General features: G+C 34.1%; 1 protein-coding gene across 1 annotated transcript; it reads left to right on the top strand.

Moving 5' to 3' along the window:
- Positions 1-5,838: 5,838 nt before the first annotated feature.
- LOC142613793 (NAC domain-containing protein 7-like) lies at positions 5,839-12,571 on the top strand. The gene is made up of 4 exons (XM_075786296.1): positions 5,839-6,412; positions 9,234-9,414; positions 9,531-9,802; positions 11,549-12,571. The coding sequence occupies exons 2-4, from the start codon at positions 9,255-9,257 to the stop codon at positions 12,182-12,184; spliced, it is 1,068 nt and encodes a 355-aa protein (XP_075642411.1). The 5' UTR covers positions 5,839-6,412; positions 9,234-9,254; the 3' UTR covers positions 12,185-12,571.
- The last annotated feature ends 9,469 nt before the right edge of the window (positions 12,572-22,040 follow it).

The raw sequence follows: 22,040 nt of genomic DNA, 5'->3' as shown, positions 1-22,040 counted from the left end.
AGTTGTGACTATGGTTCTATAAAACTTAGAAGTCATGTTTTGCATTTAGGGAAGGTAAATACAACAATAACAAGCCGTCTTAATCCCAAAAGTGAGTCTTATTTCATTTTGAGGGTTCCATTTTATGTTTTACAAATTATAACCTATCAATTTTTTTTTCTTTTCTTATTAGTTTAAAATGAAAAAAAAAAAATCAAACACATAACATACTATAATTTATGGAATATGAAGTGAAACATTCAAAGTGATATAGAGGATTTCTATTAATTAAATAAGGTAGGTAAAATTAAAGGGTCACCACCTACAAGGATTTGGATAATCTTAGTTTTTGAGCATGTATATATGAGGCGATGATGATAGTTTAAGCTTCTTCGACATACCTTGTTAGGCATATATTCAGAATATTCTCAATCTTATCTCCGAATTATTATATAACTCCAAATATCAAACAGAAGTTGTCTCTTAGTTCCCTTTCCTTCATCTTTCTCTCTTTTTCTTCTGATCTTATGACTATTTTTTTTTCTTGTAGTATTATGTTTGTGCCATGCATGGTGCGATGCATGCATTAATTTTTATTTTATATAAAAGAAAAATATATTTCAAAAATATTATTGAAACTTCAGTAAGCCACTTAAAATTGTAATGGAGTTTCATTTAAATTAAAATGATCAAAATGCAAACATATATTGAGTTACTGGGCATAAAGATTGTATGTAAAGTGTAAATTTTATTATATTAAATAGTTAATTACTGTGGTAGATTATCAAAATAATTAAAATAAAATATAGATTTTGTTTTAAAATTCTTAATTTTTTTAAAAATAAAATTTTACTTGGAGTGGAATTTTAAATTTCTTAAAATTTAGTTAATAGTGTTTTACCTAAACTTTTGGAGTATAATTTTACATTTATTGAGGCATAGTTAATAGAATTTTACCCAGAGTGAATTATCCTAATTAATGAGAATTTAACCATATTTTACAGAAATAAGATGACCACTTGGCATAGCTGCTAGACCCAATTTTTATCATATAGGTATATGATTTCCTAGACTTGGTTGCCTTATGGTTTTTTTTTTTACTTGAAATTAATTGACTTTGTTGCTTGTTGGATTAAAGGGGTGAGATAGGTTGGAAGTGGGTAGAAACATTTTACATTGGTTGAATATGGAGATTAATATGTAAGCTTGTTCTGGACATAAGGTGCGTATCAAGGTGGATCTTTAAGTTGTGGGAATATAAACGGGAATAAAAAAATTTATGCTTTTGTCATTTAAAAGAAAAAGACTTTCTAAAGGAACATCATATACATTTTCTTTCAAATAATATGAATATGTATCGATAACTTTAAGGAAAAAAAACTCGGAAAAAGAATACTGATTTTATAAATAATAGACATAAGTCATGTCCATATTATCTATAAGAAGTATTTTAAAACATATATCAAAATCTAATGGAGGATAATTATCATTCTAAACATGATACATTACAGTAAGCAAATTATTACCGACTAATTTGTAATAATTTTATGAGAAAAGTTAATAGATGTCTTAAGGGCATGATTTAGGAAGTATTTTTTTTAAAAAAAAATTATAAAAAAAAGTAATTAATTTTCTTAACAACTTTTTATACTTTCTATAAAAGTAATATTAAGACTTGGCTCACGAGTACTCTTAGGGTATTGGTTAATAATCTATTTTAAGAAAGTTTTGACACCACTTTTATGAGAAGTAAAAAAACTGTTAAAATATTAATTATTTTTCTTTTCTTTTCTCATAAAATTATCTTTAAATGAATTGTTAACCAATGTACTAAGAGTCTCCGTTAATATTTCTCTTAAAACTTTTATGAAGGACCCTAACTTTATTACTTTGGTAGGAGAAGCCGCTCATAGAGTCATAGGCATGAGTCACGAGAATAGGGGCTTGAAAGTTGAAAGGGTGCGAGCAAGATTAGTTGCAAATTTAATATAGGACCTTTTCGAGGAGTTGGCCATCCTCAGTTGAACGTGGGGAACCGAAACAATAATGAGTCTATATCAGCAATCATTAAAACGACCCCATCAGTTGTTGGGTTTTAGCTCACCACTTGCGCTGATGAAGTTTTGTTAATTCTAACCTTTATGCTCATTGATGCGGAACAAAACAAAAAGAAATTTTGTTAACAAAGCAATGTTTATATATAGGCCTAGACTTTTCATGTTTTCATTTGTTTCCAAATAAAATAACTATACTTTAGAGATGTTAGTTCTATAAATTAATGGTTGCGTTTCATTTTTACCATAAAAAATTGGTTTTGTTTTTTAAAATATGTTAATGTACATTAATATGCTAATTTGTGCCTTTTTAGGTGCATATAATATTGGTCTTCATTTTAACAATAAACAACTTTCCAACATTTATTTTTAATTTTTAAAAACTTCTTAACCCTCTTTGAATTTGTTGGAGGACCACAATTCAGCTTCCTTTGATCGCTTTAAAAATAGGCTCACAAGTGTGAACTTTAATGGTCATAAAAAGACTTAAGTTTGTCTTTCTTATTACCAATTAATTTTGAGGTGATTTGATAGAATTTAGATTTGATACCTTGTTAGTAAATTATAAGTTACCATATAAATATTATGGATGTACAACTTGGTACTATAAGGTATATATGAAGTTGGTTCCATGATGATTATTTTTTATTATCAAATTAATACATCAATTAATTTTTAGTGCAAATAAAGATTAAATCTCAAATATTTTATCCAATAATAAAAATATTTATCAATTTTTTATTATTTTTTTGAGAATGAAAAATATTTATCAATTGAATTAGTTATAATCCACAAAATTTACCAATGTGTATTTACGTATCCTGCAATTCTCCAATCAACTTAAAAAAACACAAACTTATTTCCCATTATTAGGAATAATTAAGTTGATATATCATATATGTTGGATTTCCATGCGAGCATATATGGTGGGGACAAGATGACAATTGGATCACGTGTAAGACTTTTGCTTCACTTCTTGTTACGAACAAATCACAAGTAACAACAATCTCAATCTCAATCTTAACCCTAGGGCGAGGAACCGGCCCGATACAAAGGAAAAAAAGGTGAAGGTAGAGCCTAGAAGTGGCTTAACTTAACTTAACTTGCCGGCACGAGCAAGCACCAAACACATCGCTACACGTGGCAATCCAACAGGGCATCAGCTTCACTGGCAAAAAGGGAAAGTGGGACCCAAAAACCAAACGGATATAACGGGGTGGACCCCACTTTGCACAACCGGCCTGCACCCAAAATTGTGAGCCTAATGATCGTGGGCTAGCCCACGCCGGACCATTAGCCGCCACGTACTCAGTCCTTAACATCATTCCGTTCGATCAGTGGGACCCTCTCTCCACCACAGGCACAGCCCACAGAATAAACCACACAAACACTGTCACAGTCTCAGTCTCTCATATTTCACTTCGGCTTCTTCATCACTCTTGGCTTCGCTTACGATATGAATAGCAAAAACTAAGCCAAGCTTATTATTCATTATTATATAAATTTCTTTCTTTCTTTTATACTATATTAAAATAAAATAAAATAAAATAAAAGTAGTATTTGGAGAAGTGTCCCATTCGTATAGTATAAGGTCGGTTTGAGGGGTCCAGCTTTTGAAAGCTTTGTAAAAGAGTATAAAAATACAGGAAGTAATAAGTTTTTATGATTATCATATTGCGGACCAACCAACCAGAGGCCGCGTGCAATTGCTGGTGAGGGCTCAGGGATATCATTTTTTATTTATTTTTTTAGTATTTTAAATAATTTATTGCTAAAACCTTAAAAGGCATTCTTCAGAAGTACATTATTAATTAGTTGCACTTTTAGTGGGCTCGAGCAGTCGAGCTGGGTTTCTGTGTGTGTGTGTGTGTGTGTGTGGGTTGTAACATTTTTTAGGGATGGACGTGTGAAGCTGTGGCTAACAATATACTGTGTTGGCCAACTTTAGAAATAGAAAGTTGATGAATTTGTGGTGCAACACGGTTAAGGAAAGGGTAGGTCATGTTACGCTGACAATACACAGATATTTCTGGCTTGTAATTTGTAAAAATTCCACGCGCTTCCTGTTCTAGCTTGTTTGACACAATATATAAAGCTTGTTTGACACAATATATAAAGCTTGTTTGAGTTAGTAATAACCAAGTAAAACTGCAATTATTAGTTAAATACTCTAGTGTTAAATACTCTAGTGTTAAGGCTAGATTACATTGGCGTATACTATCATCTCGTATTATCTCATCTCATGGGGATATTTAAAATTGTGTACGTGATTACTGGTTCGTTATTAAAGATAGTTTTAGATTTTATTTGTGGGAAAACTTATTAGGGGTGAGTGTTAATCCAAATTGTGTAATAATTAACAAACATAATGAAAAAAGTTCTTTTTTAACATAAAAAGTATATACGATTGAATTTAAATATATGGATATTAATTGGTTTTTTTTTTTGGGTGTAGATGAGATTTGAACCCAAAATCCTTATTAAAAAAAAACATTTTAATCAATGAATTGAACTAACTAAAACTTAAGATAATGAAAAATTATTAATAAATTATATGACGTCAATTTTATGCTATGAAATAATGTGATTCATCAGCTCTCATATTCAAAATAAACTCATTCCTTTTTAATTCAAGAATTTACTATGAGCACATGGGTCAAAGTGTAAGTTTGTACCTTTCATCTTAGGATAAAGTTTTTCTCCTAGTTGGGTTGAAAGAATATTCTCTAACCCATTTCATAAGACCATCGATGTGTGTTAAATCATTTAAACACAAATCACATAGTTATTTTTAAAAATCTTATAGCTCAATAAATACATTTTAGTATTTCCAATAGAGGTCACTAAGGTTCAAATCAGCCCTCCTCTATTATTGTAACAATTAATTATTAAAAAAAAAGTTACATAACTATTAAATAAGTCACAGAACTAAAAATATTCATGTATATATATATATATATTTTTTTTTTATTTTGTAATTCGATAGTTAACAAAAGAGGATTTGAATCATGCATGTCTATGTTAAAAATATTAAGAAGTGGCTATTAAGTTATATGGCTCTTAATGTATACACAAATAATTTACTTCAAAATAAATGAGATTTAAAACAAAATTGGATTTGGAGAGATGAGACATCCCAATTATTTACCATGCGAATTATTATTCCTAGAATTATCTCATTTATTTTTGTTAGGATCACAATTCAACTTCCTATAACCACTCTAAAAGTATGCTTATAATATATAATGTTAAATGTCATAAAAGATTTAATTTTATATTTTTTTTATCACCAAATAGTTTTAATAGTTTTAAGATGAAGTGACATAGTTGGTCAAACACTTTTGGTTACCCCTTTCTTTTTCATTTTAAAACAAGCTAACCAAAGAAAAATTATTAATGAAAGAAAATTATAAGGGTAATCTAGAAGGGCTAATATGCCTATAACCCTATTATCATCATTATGGATCTGGTTGACCGTGTGCACCACGCGGTGTAAATTGAAGTGGAAAAATCTTAGAAGGAGAGAGAAATGTGAAACTTTTGGCGGGAGGATGTTCATCTCAACCCCAAGGTCACCACCAAAATATCACACATTGATTACCTATCATCATCACAATAATACATTAATGTCAATAAATTTCTTTAAGATACTTTTAAGTCTCGTGTCAGTCAAGTCCTTATTAAGTAGTCCCAACTCATCCACACCGTTTGATCTTCTTACATTCATCATTCTCTCTCTCTCTCTCTCTCTCTCTCTCTCCGGCAACCTCAAAGAGCAGAACATTCTTTTCTGGTCTTTATCAGTTGCTGGTGGGAGGTACTGGAGGTTGTCAATCTCTCTCTCTCTCTCTCTCTCTCGAGCCATTTTAGCGCCTCCCTTTTTTTGGCGCAAAGCTTTTGCAGCAATCAAGCTTGCACTTAAAAGATAAGGAGAGAGAAATTATGAGAGGGATGGATTATTAGGGCATGTGCTTGTTGATGTTTTTGTTTTTGTCTTTGCTTCCTATTTAACCCCATCTCTTCTCTGTATTTCCATTCCAAATACCTTCCCTTTTTCCTTTTTCTCTTATACTTTCTTTTTCTTTCCTCGGGATCTGATCTCTCTCTCTCTTTCTCTCTCGACAATTAGAAGGCAGTTCTCGAGGGTACTATCGTTTGAAGTTCAGTTCAATTCCCGAGGATCACTTTTGTTCGATCCTATCTTTCTTGTCCCTCTTTTTCTTTCTGTGTTTTTTTGTCAGGTTTAGTGGGCTTGTGAAAAAGTCTAAAGCGAGAGCGACGAAAGCTATCTTAAAGTCCTTTGTCTTTAAGCTGTCTGGTGGATACGAGGTTAGGTTCTACCAGATCGGAGAAGGTTGTGCTGTTGGAAGGTTATCAAGGTTGTGTGGCTTTTGTGAGCTTTTCTATTTCTTCTTCTTCTTCTTGCATGCCATTTTTTTTTTCTGTATTGGTAATTCCTTCGGATCCTTCTTTGTGTGAATGTTTGTGGGATGATCGTTTCATGTGATAAAACCTAAAGAGAGTGGACGCTGGTGGTTGTGGGTTTTTTCAGCTGGTTATGGAACGGTTTCAGTTTGATCTTAAAGCTTCAGTTTTGAGATTTACTTTCATTGATAATGCTAATTGACACTAGTTTATTTCGCTCTTTCCCCTCTGATTTCTCAGATTTTTCGTTTAGGATCTCTAGATAGATGAAAATGCAAGAATTCATTCTAATTCTATACGTCTTTTTCTAGAGTTGAGTTGAGTCATTTTGCATTTAGATCTCAGTTTATGTGTATATGAATTTATTAACTCTAAAATCATGTGATAGAGGTGACGGGAACATGGGTTGTTTGCTTAGAATTATCCAGCATCTTGTAGAAGAATTGCAAAATCCTCATGTTTTTCTGCATTATTATTCATTCTTTGCACTTTTTCTTAATCTTGTTTTTTGTGTACTTCTATTGAATCAGAGATGAATATCATAGTTGCATTGAATATCAATGAAGATGATACAAAGTATCATCTTGTCTACCAAATGTTCAATCTTTTCTATGATCTTATATGATACTATTTTCTTAAATAAATTCCTCTTTATATTTCATTGGTTGAAGAATAAATTTTTAGTGATCCATGCCCATATCAAGCTTACCTTTTATGTCTGGAATGGAACTTTATGCATAGACTCGCCTAAAGAAAAACCTAACTTCACTTTTGGCTAGATTAATTAATAAAGAGTTAGTCCTCATGCAAAAATATATCAATAGTAATAACTCGCGAGTGATTGATTAATATGTACATAAAAAAGTGGTTTATTTAGATTTGCTATTTAAACAATTTTTCTTTCAAATCTAAAGTTAGCTGTTTGTTTCACTTTTACAATCAATGAAGCTATATGTTATACAAGTCACTCACATTTCATCATGTTATCCATAGAGTGGTGTAAGAGAAGCTTTGTTTTGCATACTTCATAAGTTGGCTTTTAAAAAAAAAAAAAATTTAAATCAAAGAGCTAATATTTTGAATCTATGGTGATATATACCATGGTTAATTACGAAATGGATGATTTACTACATATGTTTAAGAGAAATTTATTATCATTGATTTGTAGTAGTTGTAATCCATTGAGAAAGAAGATAACTTTGAGTTGGTATATGGTATATAATTACAGTCATGATGTGCTTTCTATAAAAAGAAATTTTTTGGTTTTTTTTGTTTTGTTTTTGTTTTTAATAAATGGTTAGACATAAAAGAAGTTTGCAATCTAGTATAGAATGATCAAAGCAACGAGATACATTAATAGAATGAAGATTAATTCTTAGTTTCAAATCCTTCAATTAAACATGGAGGTAGCTTTACTGTAATGCACCACAAAAAGTATGATGAACATGGTAATTCTTCTCATGTCATACTAGTCTTTATATTCATTTATTTGTAGAACTTGAAATCTCCTGTTCAATTCTGATATTAATCAAAAAGAATTATAAGCCTTATATTAATGAAAAAGAATTGTAAGCCTTATATTTTGTGTTACGAATGGGATATACATGATACTTGTAGTACTCATCCCTATTACAAACACTTTATAGAGGCTGACATCTTATTAAATTTTTTTTTTTTGATTGATTTCCCAGCCGCAGGGGTTCATGTTAGATGTTAGCCATGAAGCATTTTCATAAAATGTTAGGTGGTTTTCTTTGTATAAGCTGTTTTGAGACGGTAAAAATTGAATACTAAAAGAATTTTTATTTGTCAGTTTAACAATTTTTGTTGAAATAATTGGATTGTTATTACCATTCTGGATAAGATTCACATCAGTGCTTCAAAAGTATATCAAATTAATTGTTATTGGCTATAATGATGAATTTTTCTCTACTTTGGATGTGAAGAAATCAAACCTTCTTTTTGGTTGGCCATGGTCTAACATAATTTTTTCTGCCATCATATTATTGCCGTGTTTGCTTAATTAGGTCCATGTGACACTACATGCCAAAAAACAAGTCCATGTGACACTTAAGCAATATGATCTATCTCCATAATTTGACAAAATATTTTGTTTCCTAATCAACTGGACATGTTAACTTCAGGAGCAATAATTTTTTCTCCAATGTTTTTGGGCTAAATCATTTTTACTTAATGATTGATGCGTGCAATTGATCTAGTTTTAAATATGCCTTTTCCTCTCACAATTTGAGTGAAGCTTTAAAAGTTGAGTCAATAGTAGTTTTTTTAGATTTTGGCTAGTGTTTCATTTTATACTTTACCAATTACAATATATCATGTAAGTGACATTTTTTTTATGAAACTTAAATAATAAAAAGCATGCAGTAAACTATAATGGGTGAAATATAAAACAGAACACTTGAGATGGAAGATTTGTATTCGAGTAATATTTTTATTGTTTCTGATTCTTGATACGTGCAAATCAATTTTATCAATGTTATATATGTTTTTTTTTTCTTGAGTAAATGTTATACATGTGTGTGTTTTTTTGTTTCCCTCTCTCTCACAATTTCAGTGAAGCTTTAAAAGTTTAGCCAATTGTCTCTTTTTTGGGGTTTGGCATATTAACATTTATTACTATTTCTATGCTTCTATTTAGATTTCTAACTTTGGAATTGGGACAGTTGTTCACAATAGTGTACTTTTCCACCTTTTACATTCTTCTACAACAAAGGTTGTATGGCTGATAGCATTTACCATGTAAAAAAAATGCAGGTTTCAAGTTCTTGGGAAAATATGAATGCCTTTTCACATGTTCCCCCAGGCTTTAGATTTCATCCAACAGATGAAGAACTTGTTGATTATTACCTCAGGAAAAAGATTGCTGCTAAAAGGATTGATCTAGATGTCATCAAAGACGTTGATCTATACAAAATTGAACCTTGGGATCTTCAAGGTATCGCCATGAATCCTCTAATAATGGTTATTAAAGTTTGAAATGAAATTTGAAAGCAGTTTAGATGATCATATATATATCAGCCATTCATGTTGACTATTTGCTAATTTGGACAGAGTTGTGCAAAATAGGAACTGAAGATCAGAATGAATGGTATTTCTTCAGCCATAAAGACAAGAAATATCCAACTGGAACTCGCACTAATAGAGCTACAAAAGCAGGATTCTGGAAAGCTACGGGAAGAGATAAGGCTATTTACGCTAGGCATAGCCTTATTGGCATGAGAAAGACTTTAGTGTTTTATAAAGGACGAGCCCCTAATGGTCAAAAGTCAGATTGGATCATGCATGAGTATCGACTGGAAACAAATGAAAATGGAACACCTCAGGCAAGTCTTAATTACTTTTTTCTTTGCTGGACTCCAACTGAAATTTGTTTAATTAATTAATTAGTCTATAAAATTTTAAATACAACATTATCAAGAGTTAGTAATTTCTACAGCCTTAAATGCCAAAAAAAAAAAAAAAGTAATTTCTACAGCCTAAGTAAATTAGAATCTATAGTGTCACGAGAATCTCAATATTATTGTCTCAATTAATGGAGATAATTTTTTTTTTTTTGAAAAACTAAAAAGTAAAACATAAACTATATATAACAGTAAATTGGTTTTGAGCATCCTTTATAATGACCTATTCTCATATGATATGATACACTACTCACACATCCTAGGGCATCGGAAAATTATATTTCCAAGGTCAATAGCACTTATTATAATCTTTTTTAGAGTAAATTATATCATCCACCCTTTGATGTTCAAGGAAATATTGATGATTTACCTCTTATAAACTTGGATACAATTTTCTTTATCAAATTAAAATCACATTCAAAATAACGTTGGGTAATTATTATTAATCAAACTAGTTAAGTTACAAGGAAAATCATTAAAAAAAAATAACAATATCAATGAACGCAATGTTTTGAATTTAAGTTAACTCAAATGATAAAAAAATTTATTGTCAAATAAGATATTTGGATTCTAATCTTATCTACATTATAAATAAATTTATTTGTGTGTTAGTTTGGTGATAGAGAGCAATCATTATTAATTATCAGTCATAAGTGCGAATTCTAACCTATGGAAAAGAAAGGAATTTTTGGAAAATAAAATAGTGTTGGTTATGAATGTATGAATTGTATGTTAATTTACATTGACTTAAAGACTTAAATCCAAACAAGCAAATGGAGGAAGCAATATTGTTTGCCCTCTCATTCTTAAATATCTTGTTAGCAAGGGAGCTAGTCAAAAATCATGCTGGCTACTCATTTTGACTAATAAAACTTACATTTTGCATAACCAAAAAGAAGAAAAATAGTTAGCCCACTGTAACAATTCCCTTTCAATTGTAAAGTGAAATAAAGGTTCATGCCTCAGAATGTCTATTAACACCTCTACTGAAGAAATAAGCTAGGTTGCAATAGGTATGTGGGAACTAGAAAAATACCATCATCGTTGCAGCATAAAAAGTTAAGGCTCATGCATGAAGATTAATGATTTTTTTTTTTTTGGGCTACCTGGGCATGCAAATTTCACTAAAATAACATGTCTCACATATCTCCTTCTCCTTCTAGGTGAATAAACTATGCCTTAGGTTCAACATTTAGATAAGTCATATGTCATAAAAATAATGAACAAATATATATATATATATTAAGTATATGATTCCTGAACTTCTAAATTCTGTTGGTTCAATACTAATTTCCATGAAACCAGAAAATTGTTAGCATATATTGTTTTTAATGCAAAATTTTCATCTTTGTTGTGCTCAGCCTTTGGTTATGGCCTGAATCAAGGCATATTAATTAACCTTGATTCAAGACCTAATCAAGAGCTTCTAGGTCAACTTTCTCTTGCATAGATACGATATACAGTAATATTGAGTTTCTCACGTTAAAAAACTTTCTCTCTCTCTCTCTTCTGATCTGTTCTCAAAAATGGACTTTGGATGAAATTATATTTATTGTTTTCTCCTATAATTTTTGGTGCCTTCATGTTAAGCAGATTGGACGATTTTCATAGGTATTTCATATTTTTATGCTGCATTCTAAATTGATGTAATTATTGTAATTGCACCAGGAAGAAGGATGGGTGGTATGTAGAGTGTTCAAAAAGCGAATGGCAGCAGTGAGGAAAGTGGGGGACTATGAGTCACCATGTTGGTATGAGGAGCCAGTTTCATTCATGCCTGAACTTGATTCCCCAAGGCGAGTTTCTCACCCATATACACCTTACCACCACCACTATCCTTGCAAGCAAGAGCTTGAGTTGCAATACAGTATGAACATGCCTCATGATCCTAATTTCCTCCAACTCCCTCAATTAGAAAGCCCCAAAGTTCCTCAATCAGGTGCCAGTCTAAGTTGTACCTCAGTTGTCCCATATGGCTTTGATAGGAACAGTAATGGAAGCGCTTTGCAGTCTTCAACCCTTACACAAGAAGAACACATGCAACAAAGCCATCTTAGCTCATTTTATAGTAGCAATGAAGCGGTGGATCAAGTGACCGATTGGCGAGTCCTTGACAAATTTGTGGCATCTCAGCTCAGCCATGATCAAGATGCTTCAAAGGAAACGAATTACTCCAACGCCCAAGGTGTGTTTCATGTGTCAGAACACATGAATATGTTATCCAATGACTCCAAAAGGCCAGAAATTACAGAAGAGTTTGCCTCAACATCTGCCTCAAGTTGCCAAATTGATCTGTGGAAGTGAAAATATTATACTATCATAATTAGATGATGCATACTAATCATAGGAAGTACAATTTAAAAGGAAAGAAATATTGATCCAGGTTTCTGTACATAATAAAACTAAAATGGTATTGCTTTAGCTATTGGACTATATATGGTGCCCTTTGTATTGATTAATACTGGGCAGCTAGGTAGACCAAATATTCCCTACGATGAATAAACTAGTATTTCTTTGTGAACTTATGGCCGAGAGCTGTTTGGAACTAACTCGGTGAATGTTGAATGTAATTTGCCTTATTATACGGCTTATTTTTCATTTTGAAAAGTTTATGTAAACCTTGGTCTAATTGTTTCATAAGTATGTTCTATTTCTTACATGAAGAAGCTATAAAGAAAAAAGGATTTCTAACTTTTGCTTTTTATCTGAAGAAGCATGTCGTTCCTTTACTCCCCTCACTTTATTTAAATAGATCTACTACCATTCCAATTGAAACGGACAAGTAGCTAGAATTGCTAAGTAAAAAATGTACGTATTTTCTAGTGGTTAATAAATGAGAGAAGTTTCTCATTTTATGTTTGGTTACACTTAAAAACAAAGTTGCAATTTTGTTATAAAACAACATCTAAAATCAGGATATACTAAACTTTGTAGTTTAATTAGTTGACACTTCCTCCAGAGTTCAAATTCCTTCTCTTCGTTGTAACTATCGAATTATCTAAAAATTGAAAACTACATGGTGTAATTTCATGGAACTCCATTTGGTTCACCAAGCTTCCTGCCTCATGAATAATTACTTTCAAAGATCAAATGGGCAACTGTACCAAAAATAAAAATTCTTACCATTGGTTGAATCTTGTTTAATGCTGTCATGAAATGTTAAGATTTTCACGGGCTTTTGTTATTTTAGTTTTTATTTTTATTCAAAGGAGAAGAAGAGTCAGGGCATACTTAATTTAAGGACATTAATTCTCTCACATTTCGTATTGTGTATCGTCCATACACATTTTAAATGTGAAAATCAATAAAAAAAATATAGATATTACATGTGAAATTATGAATGTTGTATAACAAAGTGTACATGAAAATGTGTGAAAAAATAATTATCGATAAAAGACAGTTGAGGAACCATATTATCAAGTATTCCTGTAATTGTAGATAGTTTTTAGCAACATCCTAGTAAGGTTTTCAAACCCGGACCGTTTATTGAACCGTAAAAAGGAGAGGTTCAAGATTTTTGAGGTCGAATCGAGGTCGAACCGTGATAACGTCATAATTAATTTAATAATTAATTAAAACCTAAATATAGATATTAAATTTATAAAACTAGCAAAATTGACTAATATATCTATATATGTGAGGGAAATTTAATGATTTTCAAGTATATATTTAATAATTAAATAAGAAAGTTAATAAAATAAAATAATAACTATGAAAACATTAAAATTTATGATTAATTTTTGAAGTAAAGTTGAATATCTTTGAAGGATTTTAATTATAATTTTGTTTTATTCCTTGTAAGAGATGGATAATTTAATTAAGTAGAATAAAATTGTGTTAAGTTGTATTTATTAAAAAAAAAAATTGCTAAGGGGTTGGACTGTTTTAGGGGTTCAATCCCAGTTTTAAGGGTTCACGGAATTGTCATATATGCCCAGCTTTCTATGCTTAAAAAATCAGTTTTTCATTTGGTTCCCGATTTTCGCGGTCCGACCTCTTGATCTGGTCCGGGTCTGAAAACCTTGCATCCTAGCTAAAAACTAACCACATCTGGACGTGGGGGGGGGGGGGGGGATACAATATAGGACCATTTATACCTTGAATAGTATAGAAATTGAATGGTTAAATTTACTGTTTCCTAACTGTTTAAGATTTTGGGGCAAATAAAAAATTATCATGATTGCTAGCGCCCCTATTGGGAATGCATGCTCTCCATGCGTGAAAGGAGGTTTCTATATATGAAGGGTAGTGAGCGGTGAGCACAGGGATGAAAATATTTGTGAAAGGGGTGCTATGCAAGATATATAGGCATTTAGTACTAGTAGTCATGGCTAACCAGCTTATACAAGATACAGGCCATCCCATCCAATTAAATTTTCACAACCACAAAGTCATTGTTGAGATACATACAGAAAACAAATGAGATTCAGACATACTATAAAAATAAAATTAAAAAAAAATTAAAAAAACAAAGAATAGTTGTTTGTGTGGCTTGAGACGTGCAACTAGCATTGTCATTCTCTAGCTAAGCCATTGCAAAGGCACACATATTAACCAAAGTCGCTAGACTTATTGTTAACCAAAACATGCGAATGCATGATTGACTACTTGAATTCGATCAAATACAGTAAGTATGACAAGACTTTCAATATTCAGAAATTCGGCGACTCTACCTAACTAATTTAGACCCAATGCATACCTGTGCAAGAAGTTCACCGTAAAATGAAGCCAGAAACTATCAACGAAGATAGTGGTTTCCCTTAATATTTGAATCTCGAACTAAAATCAGAACAACTAAGAGCTTACCAAGTTGCTCTCAAACTTCAAGAATCTAGGAAGATAATCGAGAAGAAAATATGATTTGAGACATGTATTAAGAAAAGATATGAGTCACCCACCTCAGCTTCCCAAGTTGAGCTACAGTTCGAGAGTGGAAGATATTGTGTGCATTTGACCGCCTGAAATATGTTTCAAAACTTTTCCAGGCTTTAAGTAGCAACTGCGGGGAACAAATTTTAAGCCTGTTATTATAGTTAGTGGAACTAAAGAAAAAAGAAAAGGGTATTTATTTGGTTGCTTGAATATTTCGAGGATCTTCTTACTTGGGTTGAAGTCAAGCACATATATATGAGAATCCCTTTTAAGCAATGAGAAATTTGCAAGCGACATAATGATTGGGCGTGCTGTCATGGATTCATAATGCATCAACTCTAGCTTGGAGAGAGAGAGAGAGAGAGAGAGAGAGAGAGAGAGCATGCTTGAGAGGACTCCTCATGGGAAAAGGCTTAGAAAGCGAATGCTTCTTTCTGACCAAGTTTGACGTTTAGTCCTACCATCTTTCATATTAGGGTTTGTTCACAATCTTTCTTAGCTTTATTAATATTTCTTGCGTCACTTGTGATAAAAAGGAATATAAAAAATTAAGGCTTCCATTTCTGTCAGGCATATTAGAGGAGAGGGTGGATTCACTAGCCCCAGCAATCAAAGCCCAAAAAACAAGTAGACCATGCGCATTTGATGCAGTGTGTGACTGAATAATTAGGGTTTATTAAAAATATTGTTTGCAGACTAAGATGACATTATTGACCATGTGAAACAATCGCAGGATGGCAGCATCATCCACGTGCTTCCTTTGGCTCCCCAAATCCCAAACTTCCTTAGTTTTCAGTGTCCGGACTTCATTATATTTCTCATTACTTGTCATTTTATCTTGGTTTGCAATCAAAAAACCAGTTGGGCATCCGACATGTTGTGTGATTAAACAATACTCATGATGAATATAATTTTTCAAGTCAATCCTCTATCTTTCTCATTTTTTCCCATTCTTTTTCTCTTTATTAATTCCTTTCTCATATATATACTACTTAGAAAATATACTCATTGATAAAATATTGAACAAATATCCAAATTGTTTATTTTGAAAATCTCCTCTAACCCAGTACATGGAGATTTATTTAAAGACAGAATTTAGCTACAAACCTGATTATAGGCTACAATTTTCTTTAAAATTAATTAACATTACTGCATCTTTTAAAAATCTAACCGTTAGATTACATGTTCTTTACACTTTTAACACACATGTCAAACTATGTGTCAATTGGATGTAATTTATTATATGATTCATTAACTTTTTTTTATTCATAATTTTATACTACAAAAACTTGCAATTTAAACAATTGATTGATGACATGATTATTGATCTTTAATTTTATGAAAATTTTGCAAGCATAAAAGAAATAAAAAAAATGTAATTAAATGATAAATTTGTAAAAATTTACATCTAATAAAAAGATATTGAGTGAAGTTATAGTTTTAGGTTACAACCAAGTTTGTAATCAAACTTTGTCATTTGTTTAAATAAGTCATATAACTCATTAAAAAAAATTGTATAGTTAAACCACACATATATTAGCTTCTCAAGTTCAATCGCTTGGTATTGTCAATGTCAAGCCTAAAACCTCCAACCAACAACAAAATACCAATTCTTGGCTACAATTGTTCCTGGCATTATACATGGTATGCAGTATGCTCACAGTGAGAATTACCTAGTGAGATATAATAGGATTAAATCCTAATGGAAATATTTTACCTAGAGTCTTTTGCTACTCATTGTAGCTTTTTCCTTGATCTCTTGACCCTTAAATTTGAAAGAAAACTTAATGTCTTAATCGAAGTTAAAGGAAAAAAACAAAAAATCAAAGCTCCATATCTCACTAAAATAGTTCAATTCTAAAAAGATGATTGGTAAATATACAAATTACATGAATGATAACATGTACTAATTATGTGATACGGTCCATATGTAGATGTACCAAAAGTACCATAGAAAAGTAGCTATACTCATGGAATTATAGAAGACATTTTGTCCTTTGCCGTTGTCGTAGTATAACATAGGATCTGTAGAAATAGCTTAATGATAGTACATTTAAAATTTGACATATAATCATTGTATTTGATGTTTTTTTCGCCCTCTATTTACGGAGAGCTTGTTAGGATACATTGAACGAGATGGAAGTTCAGTTTGTCCTAGCATGGCTCAAAAGGAGGCAAGAGGAAAGAGACTTGACAGGTTAAGAGGGCACATTCCCTGATTGGAAATGCTTGGGGGGGAACCATAAAGGAGAGACCACCAATTCTTTGCCTTATTGATTGATGTCTCGCTCTTGTTTGTTTGAGTGGTGGTGTTTGTTGGTCCACTTGAAAAAAAAAAAAAAGAGAGAGAGAGAGAAAAGTAAAGATTAAGCAACTTTTGATTGGTTTGTTACTTCAATAGATGGTGTCAAACTTGACTTGGGAGTCGGGATATAGGCTTGTCCACAACTTATTTGTTTGCTCTCATGAGACTTTCCAACTTGCAAAAGCCGCTGCCTCTTTCCCACTCTATCTATATCTAGGTGTCACTTTTTCTGTTAGTTGACCTTAACTTGCAAGGTTCCTTTTTTTTCATCTTTTGGGTACTAAAGTGTCTCTAAACGAGAGAGAGAGAGAGAGAGAGAGAGAGAGATCATAATTAACTTGAAGAAGATACAGTCCTACAGGAAATTGGTTGTATTATAGCGGCCACAAAATGCTGCAAAACTCCAAAAAAAACGCTGCAAAATGTTTTGCAACGTTTTCTTGCCAACATTTTTCTAACCGTTGCAATAGTATTGTAGCAATTTCCCTATTACAACGCTTTTTGAAAATACTGCAAAAAAGTTTTTGGTTTGCAACATTTATGGAATGTTGCAACAAATAATAAATTTGTAGCAGTTTTTGACAAATACTGCAATAAAGTACGTTTTGCCATATTTTTCAAAACGCTATTAAAAGTTTCAAAAAACCTCTTTTTTAATTATAAAAAGCATTTTTTCCAATAATTTATTTTAAAAAAAATTAAAATATATTTTAGTAACTTGATTACAAATACTAGCTCATATTTAAATTTCAAATAGACAATGCTCCAAATATTGTACACATGAAAAAAAAATTCATTTATTCATATAATGTGATTACACCACCAAGTTTCACCAATTCACTATAAGTAAAAATATCAATGTTGTGAAATTCAACAATAAAATTTACATTTGTTACAAAATAATGATTTTTGTTTCACGCTGGATGATTGATTGTTGCAACGAACTGCTACTTATGTTTCTTACCTGCAACACAAATTACAATAATAAAAATTAATAAAGTCCTTTACAAAATTTATAATTCCTTCATCAAAACAACTCCAACATAAATCATAAAACATATGAAAGTATGAAGTGAAACTATAAAATAACACATAATTTTAAAAAAATTTAAAAAACTGAATCCCAATTTAAAAGCATGAAGTGAAACTATAAAATAAAATTAATAAACCTAGATATCTGTGGGACACAGAAATTTAATAAGGTAATAGTGACATGTGTCATGTCCGAGACAGAGGAGGCTAATGCAGTTCTGAGGGGACCATACCCTTGGATGGCAAGGTCGGGCAGGCGAGCCTTGGCCACGTCAATGGCACACTACCAGAGGAGATCACACTATAGAGGAAAAGTTTCAGAGAGGAGGTTAGTCCTGACATGCCTGAAGGGATGGTAGCTGCCACCACATTTAATGCACCCCACCAAATTCCCTGGCCACATTTATGTGGAGAAGACCCCTAAACAATGCTATCTTGGTTGTCGCAACTCACAGAAAATTTGGGAAGGCATTTGATGGGACAAGCACTCGAGTACTGGCCTGCATGATCAACAAATGGAGGACTAAGATCAACTGAAAGGGGCTATATAATGTAAGAGATCATCCTGAAATGAGAGGAGAATTTGAGAGTAGAAGAAGAAACACTGTCATAAATCGTTCTTAAGATCAGCCTATTATAAGTATCTGTCCTCGGACCTTGGCTGTGAACTAGTATTCTTCATTGTTCCTTGCCTTTTTCTTCTTCTTCAACTGTGCTAGGTTATTTGATTCACGTTCACGCCTCAACAAATTCATTGTATTACGTCAACTCATTCTTGGCACTTACAATTGGCGTTGTCTGTGGGAAGTTCACTTAATCTACACACCTTTAGGGAGAACGCCAAAGGATGTCCAGTAGTGAAGGATCCGTGAGTTCTCATTCTGGGCGGCAGGACTAGTTCGTAAACTTGGAAATCTACCGGGACCATGAGTTAGCTAGGTCTGAGTTTAGGAGTTCGAGACCAGCCCGTTCCAATTAACGCAGCCATAGTTATTCGAGATTGCAAAGCCATCTCTCAAATGAGACCGTTGGCCTAAGACGGGAGGTAAACCATCTACGCAGGTGAATGAGGCAGAACTAGAGAAACCGACGAAGTAGGAGTCTCACTGCGAGCTCGGGCTCTAGTTTAGAGCCAAAACGGGGCCGGCATAGGAGAAGTAGGATGTCTCCTAGCGAAACGAAAACCAATTCTTCTGAAGATTCGCACAGAGAAAGGCAACACCGCAGGTGGCACAGACCCATCCCCCGGGAAGATAGGGGTAGGGACGCCATGAACAAGGCCCTTTCTCAAATATCCAAGACACCCTTCACGAGGCAGATCGAGAGGGCTAAGCTGGCCAAATGCTTTGCGCAACTCACCTTCATCGTTTACAACAAGAAAATCAACCCTATAGAACACGTTAGCCATTTCAATTAGAAGATGGCCATATACACCAACCTCGGCCCAGTGGCAATGAGATGGTTCGATGGACTACATGAAAGGTCTATTGATTCCTACCAGGAGCTCACCAGAGCTTTTGGTGCAAGGTTCGTTATGTGCAGTAGGGTGCTGAGGACATTGGACTCCCTACTAGCGCTATCGATGAGAGTGGGAGAAACCTTGAAGACCTACTTGGATAGGTATTGGGAACTGTACAGCGAATTAGATGGGGACTTTGAGGACATTGCGGTACACACCTTCAAGAGCGGGCTACCCACAGAGTCCAACCTATGGGAGTCCCTCACCATAAGACATGCTTAGACCATGAAACGGTTGATGGACCGAATAGACGAACATAACAAGGTAGTAGATGACCGAGCACAAATTAAGGAAAAGGCAAAGGGCCTCCACGACCGAAAGGATAACCACTTCAGTAAGACGGGGGGAAATTGGCCCAAGGAAAACTTCCGCAATCAAGGACAGCCGAGCGAGGTCCAACAGGTCAACTCGATGTTCAAGGTCCCAATCCACTAAATACTGCAGAAGATTGGGAATGAGCCTCACTTCACTTGGCCACACAAGATGGGTGGAGACTCGACCTAAAGAAATCAATCAATGTATTGCTAGTATCATCAAGATAAGGGGCATACTACTGAGGAGTGCAAAACCCTACGGTCATACTTGAACCATTTGCTTAGGGAAGGAAAGCTGGGAGAGTTCGTAAACGAAACCTTGGCACAAAAAGGAGCCCCACATCAGGGATACCAGGGAGGGCAAGCACCACGGCCCCCCTTAGGGACTATTCATGTTATCCTTGCTGAACCTGAACAGACGCCGGCCACGTCAATAGGGGTGATGTCTGCATCGCCCCTTATTACCAACTTTAGCTGAGAAGACCTCTACAAGAGGGCCAGGATAGGACCTAGTTTGATCATGGGTTTTTCTAACAAAGACCTAGTTGGCACTACCCAACCCCATGTTGACGCTCTGATTGTCACAGTGCGTATTGGGGGTTTCGACGTGCACAGGGTGATGGCTGACGGGAGAAGTGGGGCTAAAATCATGTACCCCGATCTGTTTAGAGGACAGGGGCTAAAGAGACAGACCTGGAGAGTTACGGAGCCCCACTCATGGGATTCGACGGGAAAATAGTGATCCCAAAGGGAAGAATCAAGCTACCAATCCAAGTAGAGAAGGAGGAGGTGTTGGTGGACTTCATTGTGGTGGACGCGTATTCACCATACACATCTATTTTGGCTCGGCCGTGGCTACATGCTCTCGGAGCCGTATCATTCACTCTGCACCAAAAGGTGGAATTCCCAACTAAAGGTCGGATCGAAGAGATACGAGGATGCCAAGCCTCTGTGAGACAATGCCTCATTACAATAATCAACCACCAAACCCCTCCAAAAGGAATGGACGAGGTGCCACCAAAGTTATGGCAGTTAATGCTTACCGCGACCGAGGCCAAGGACGATAGGGTTGGAGTAGCAGAGACCGATGAGAGCCTTACCAAGGTGGCTATTGGGAGCAATCCCAACAAATAATTTCCAATAAGGGCTCTATCACCGGAAGAAAGGGATGAGTTGGTGGCTCTTTCCTTAAGCACCATATTGATGTGTTCGCCCGGGACCCATGCGAGGCACCGGGGAATGATCCCGACTTCATATGCCATCAGCTGAACGTGAATCCCGAAGCTCGGCTAAAGAAACAGCCACCTCAAAGATCCTCTGATAAGCATTCCAATGCAGTAAAACAAGAAGTCAATAAGTTAAAATGAGCTGGGGCAATAAAGGAAATTTTTTATCCGGATTGGCTAGATAACACTGTGACAGTGAAAAAGAAGAATGGGAAGTGGAGAGTTTGTGTAGACTTCAATGATCTCAATAAGGCTTGTCCTAAAGACCCCTTCCCTGTCCCGAGGATAGACCAGTTGGTAGATGCCACCTTCAGACACCCTCGGATGAGCTTTCTTGATGCTTTCCAGGGATACCACTAGATTCTTCTAGTGCTCACTGACCAGGGAAAAACAGCCTTCAGGACTCCCCAAGGCAACTACCACTACTGGGTGATGCCTTTTGGGTTAAAAAACGCAAGATCCACCCACCAAAGCATGGTGAAAAGAACGTTCGTAAAAAGTAAAGTTACGTCCAAGCACATACAAGACTTGGAGGAAGCTTTTTCTGTGCTCAGGAAACACCAACTGCGGCTAAATGCTTCAAAGTGTTTGTTTGGGGTGAGCTCGGGGAAGTGGGCTTTTTGATAACACACCGTGGCATTGAGGTCAAACCAGATCAGATCAAGGCCATAAGTGACCTACATCCACCTCGGAACCCCAAAGAGGTGTAGCGGTTGATGGGCATGACAGTAGCCCTGAACAAGTTCATATCGTGGTCGACTGACCGATGCAAATCATTCTTCCAACTTCTACACAAGTGGAAGGATTTCTCCTTGATCGAAAATTATGATCGAGCCTTCCGCGAATTTAAGGAGTATTTGTCAAATCTGCCGGTGTTGTCCTGTGAGCAAGA

Source organism: Castanea sativa, chromosome 10 (genome assembly GCF_040712315.1).
Source record: "Castanea sativa cultivar Marrone di Chiusa Pesio chromosome 10, ASM4071231v1".
Taxonomy (NCBI): Eukaryota; Viridiplantae; Streptophyta; class Magnoliopsida; order Fagales; family Fagaceae; genus Castanea; species Castanea sativa.
The sequence above is the reverse complement of the archived record's forward strand: the minus strand, read 5'-3'. Positions and strand labels throughout refer to the sequence as shown.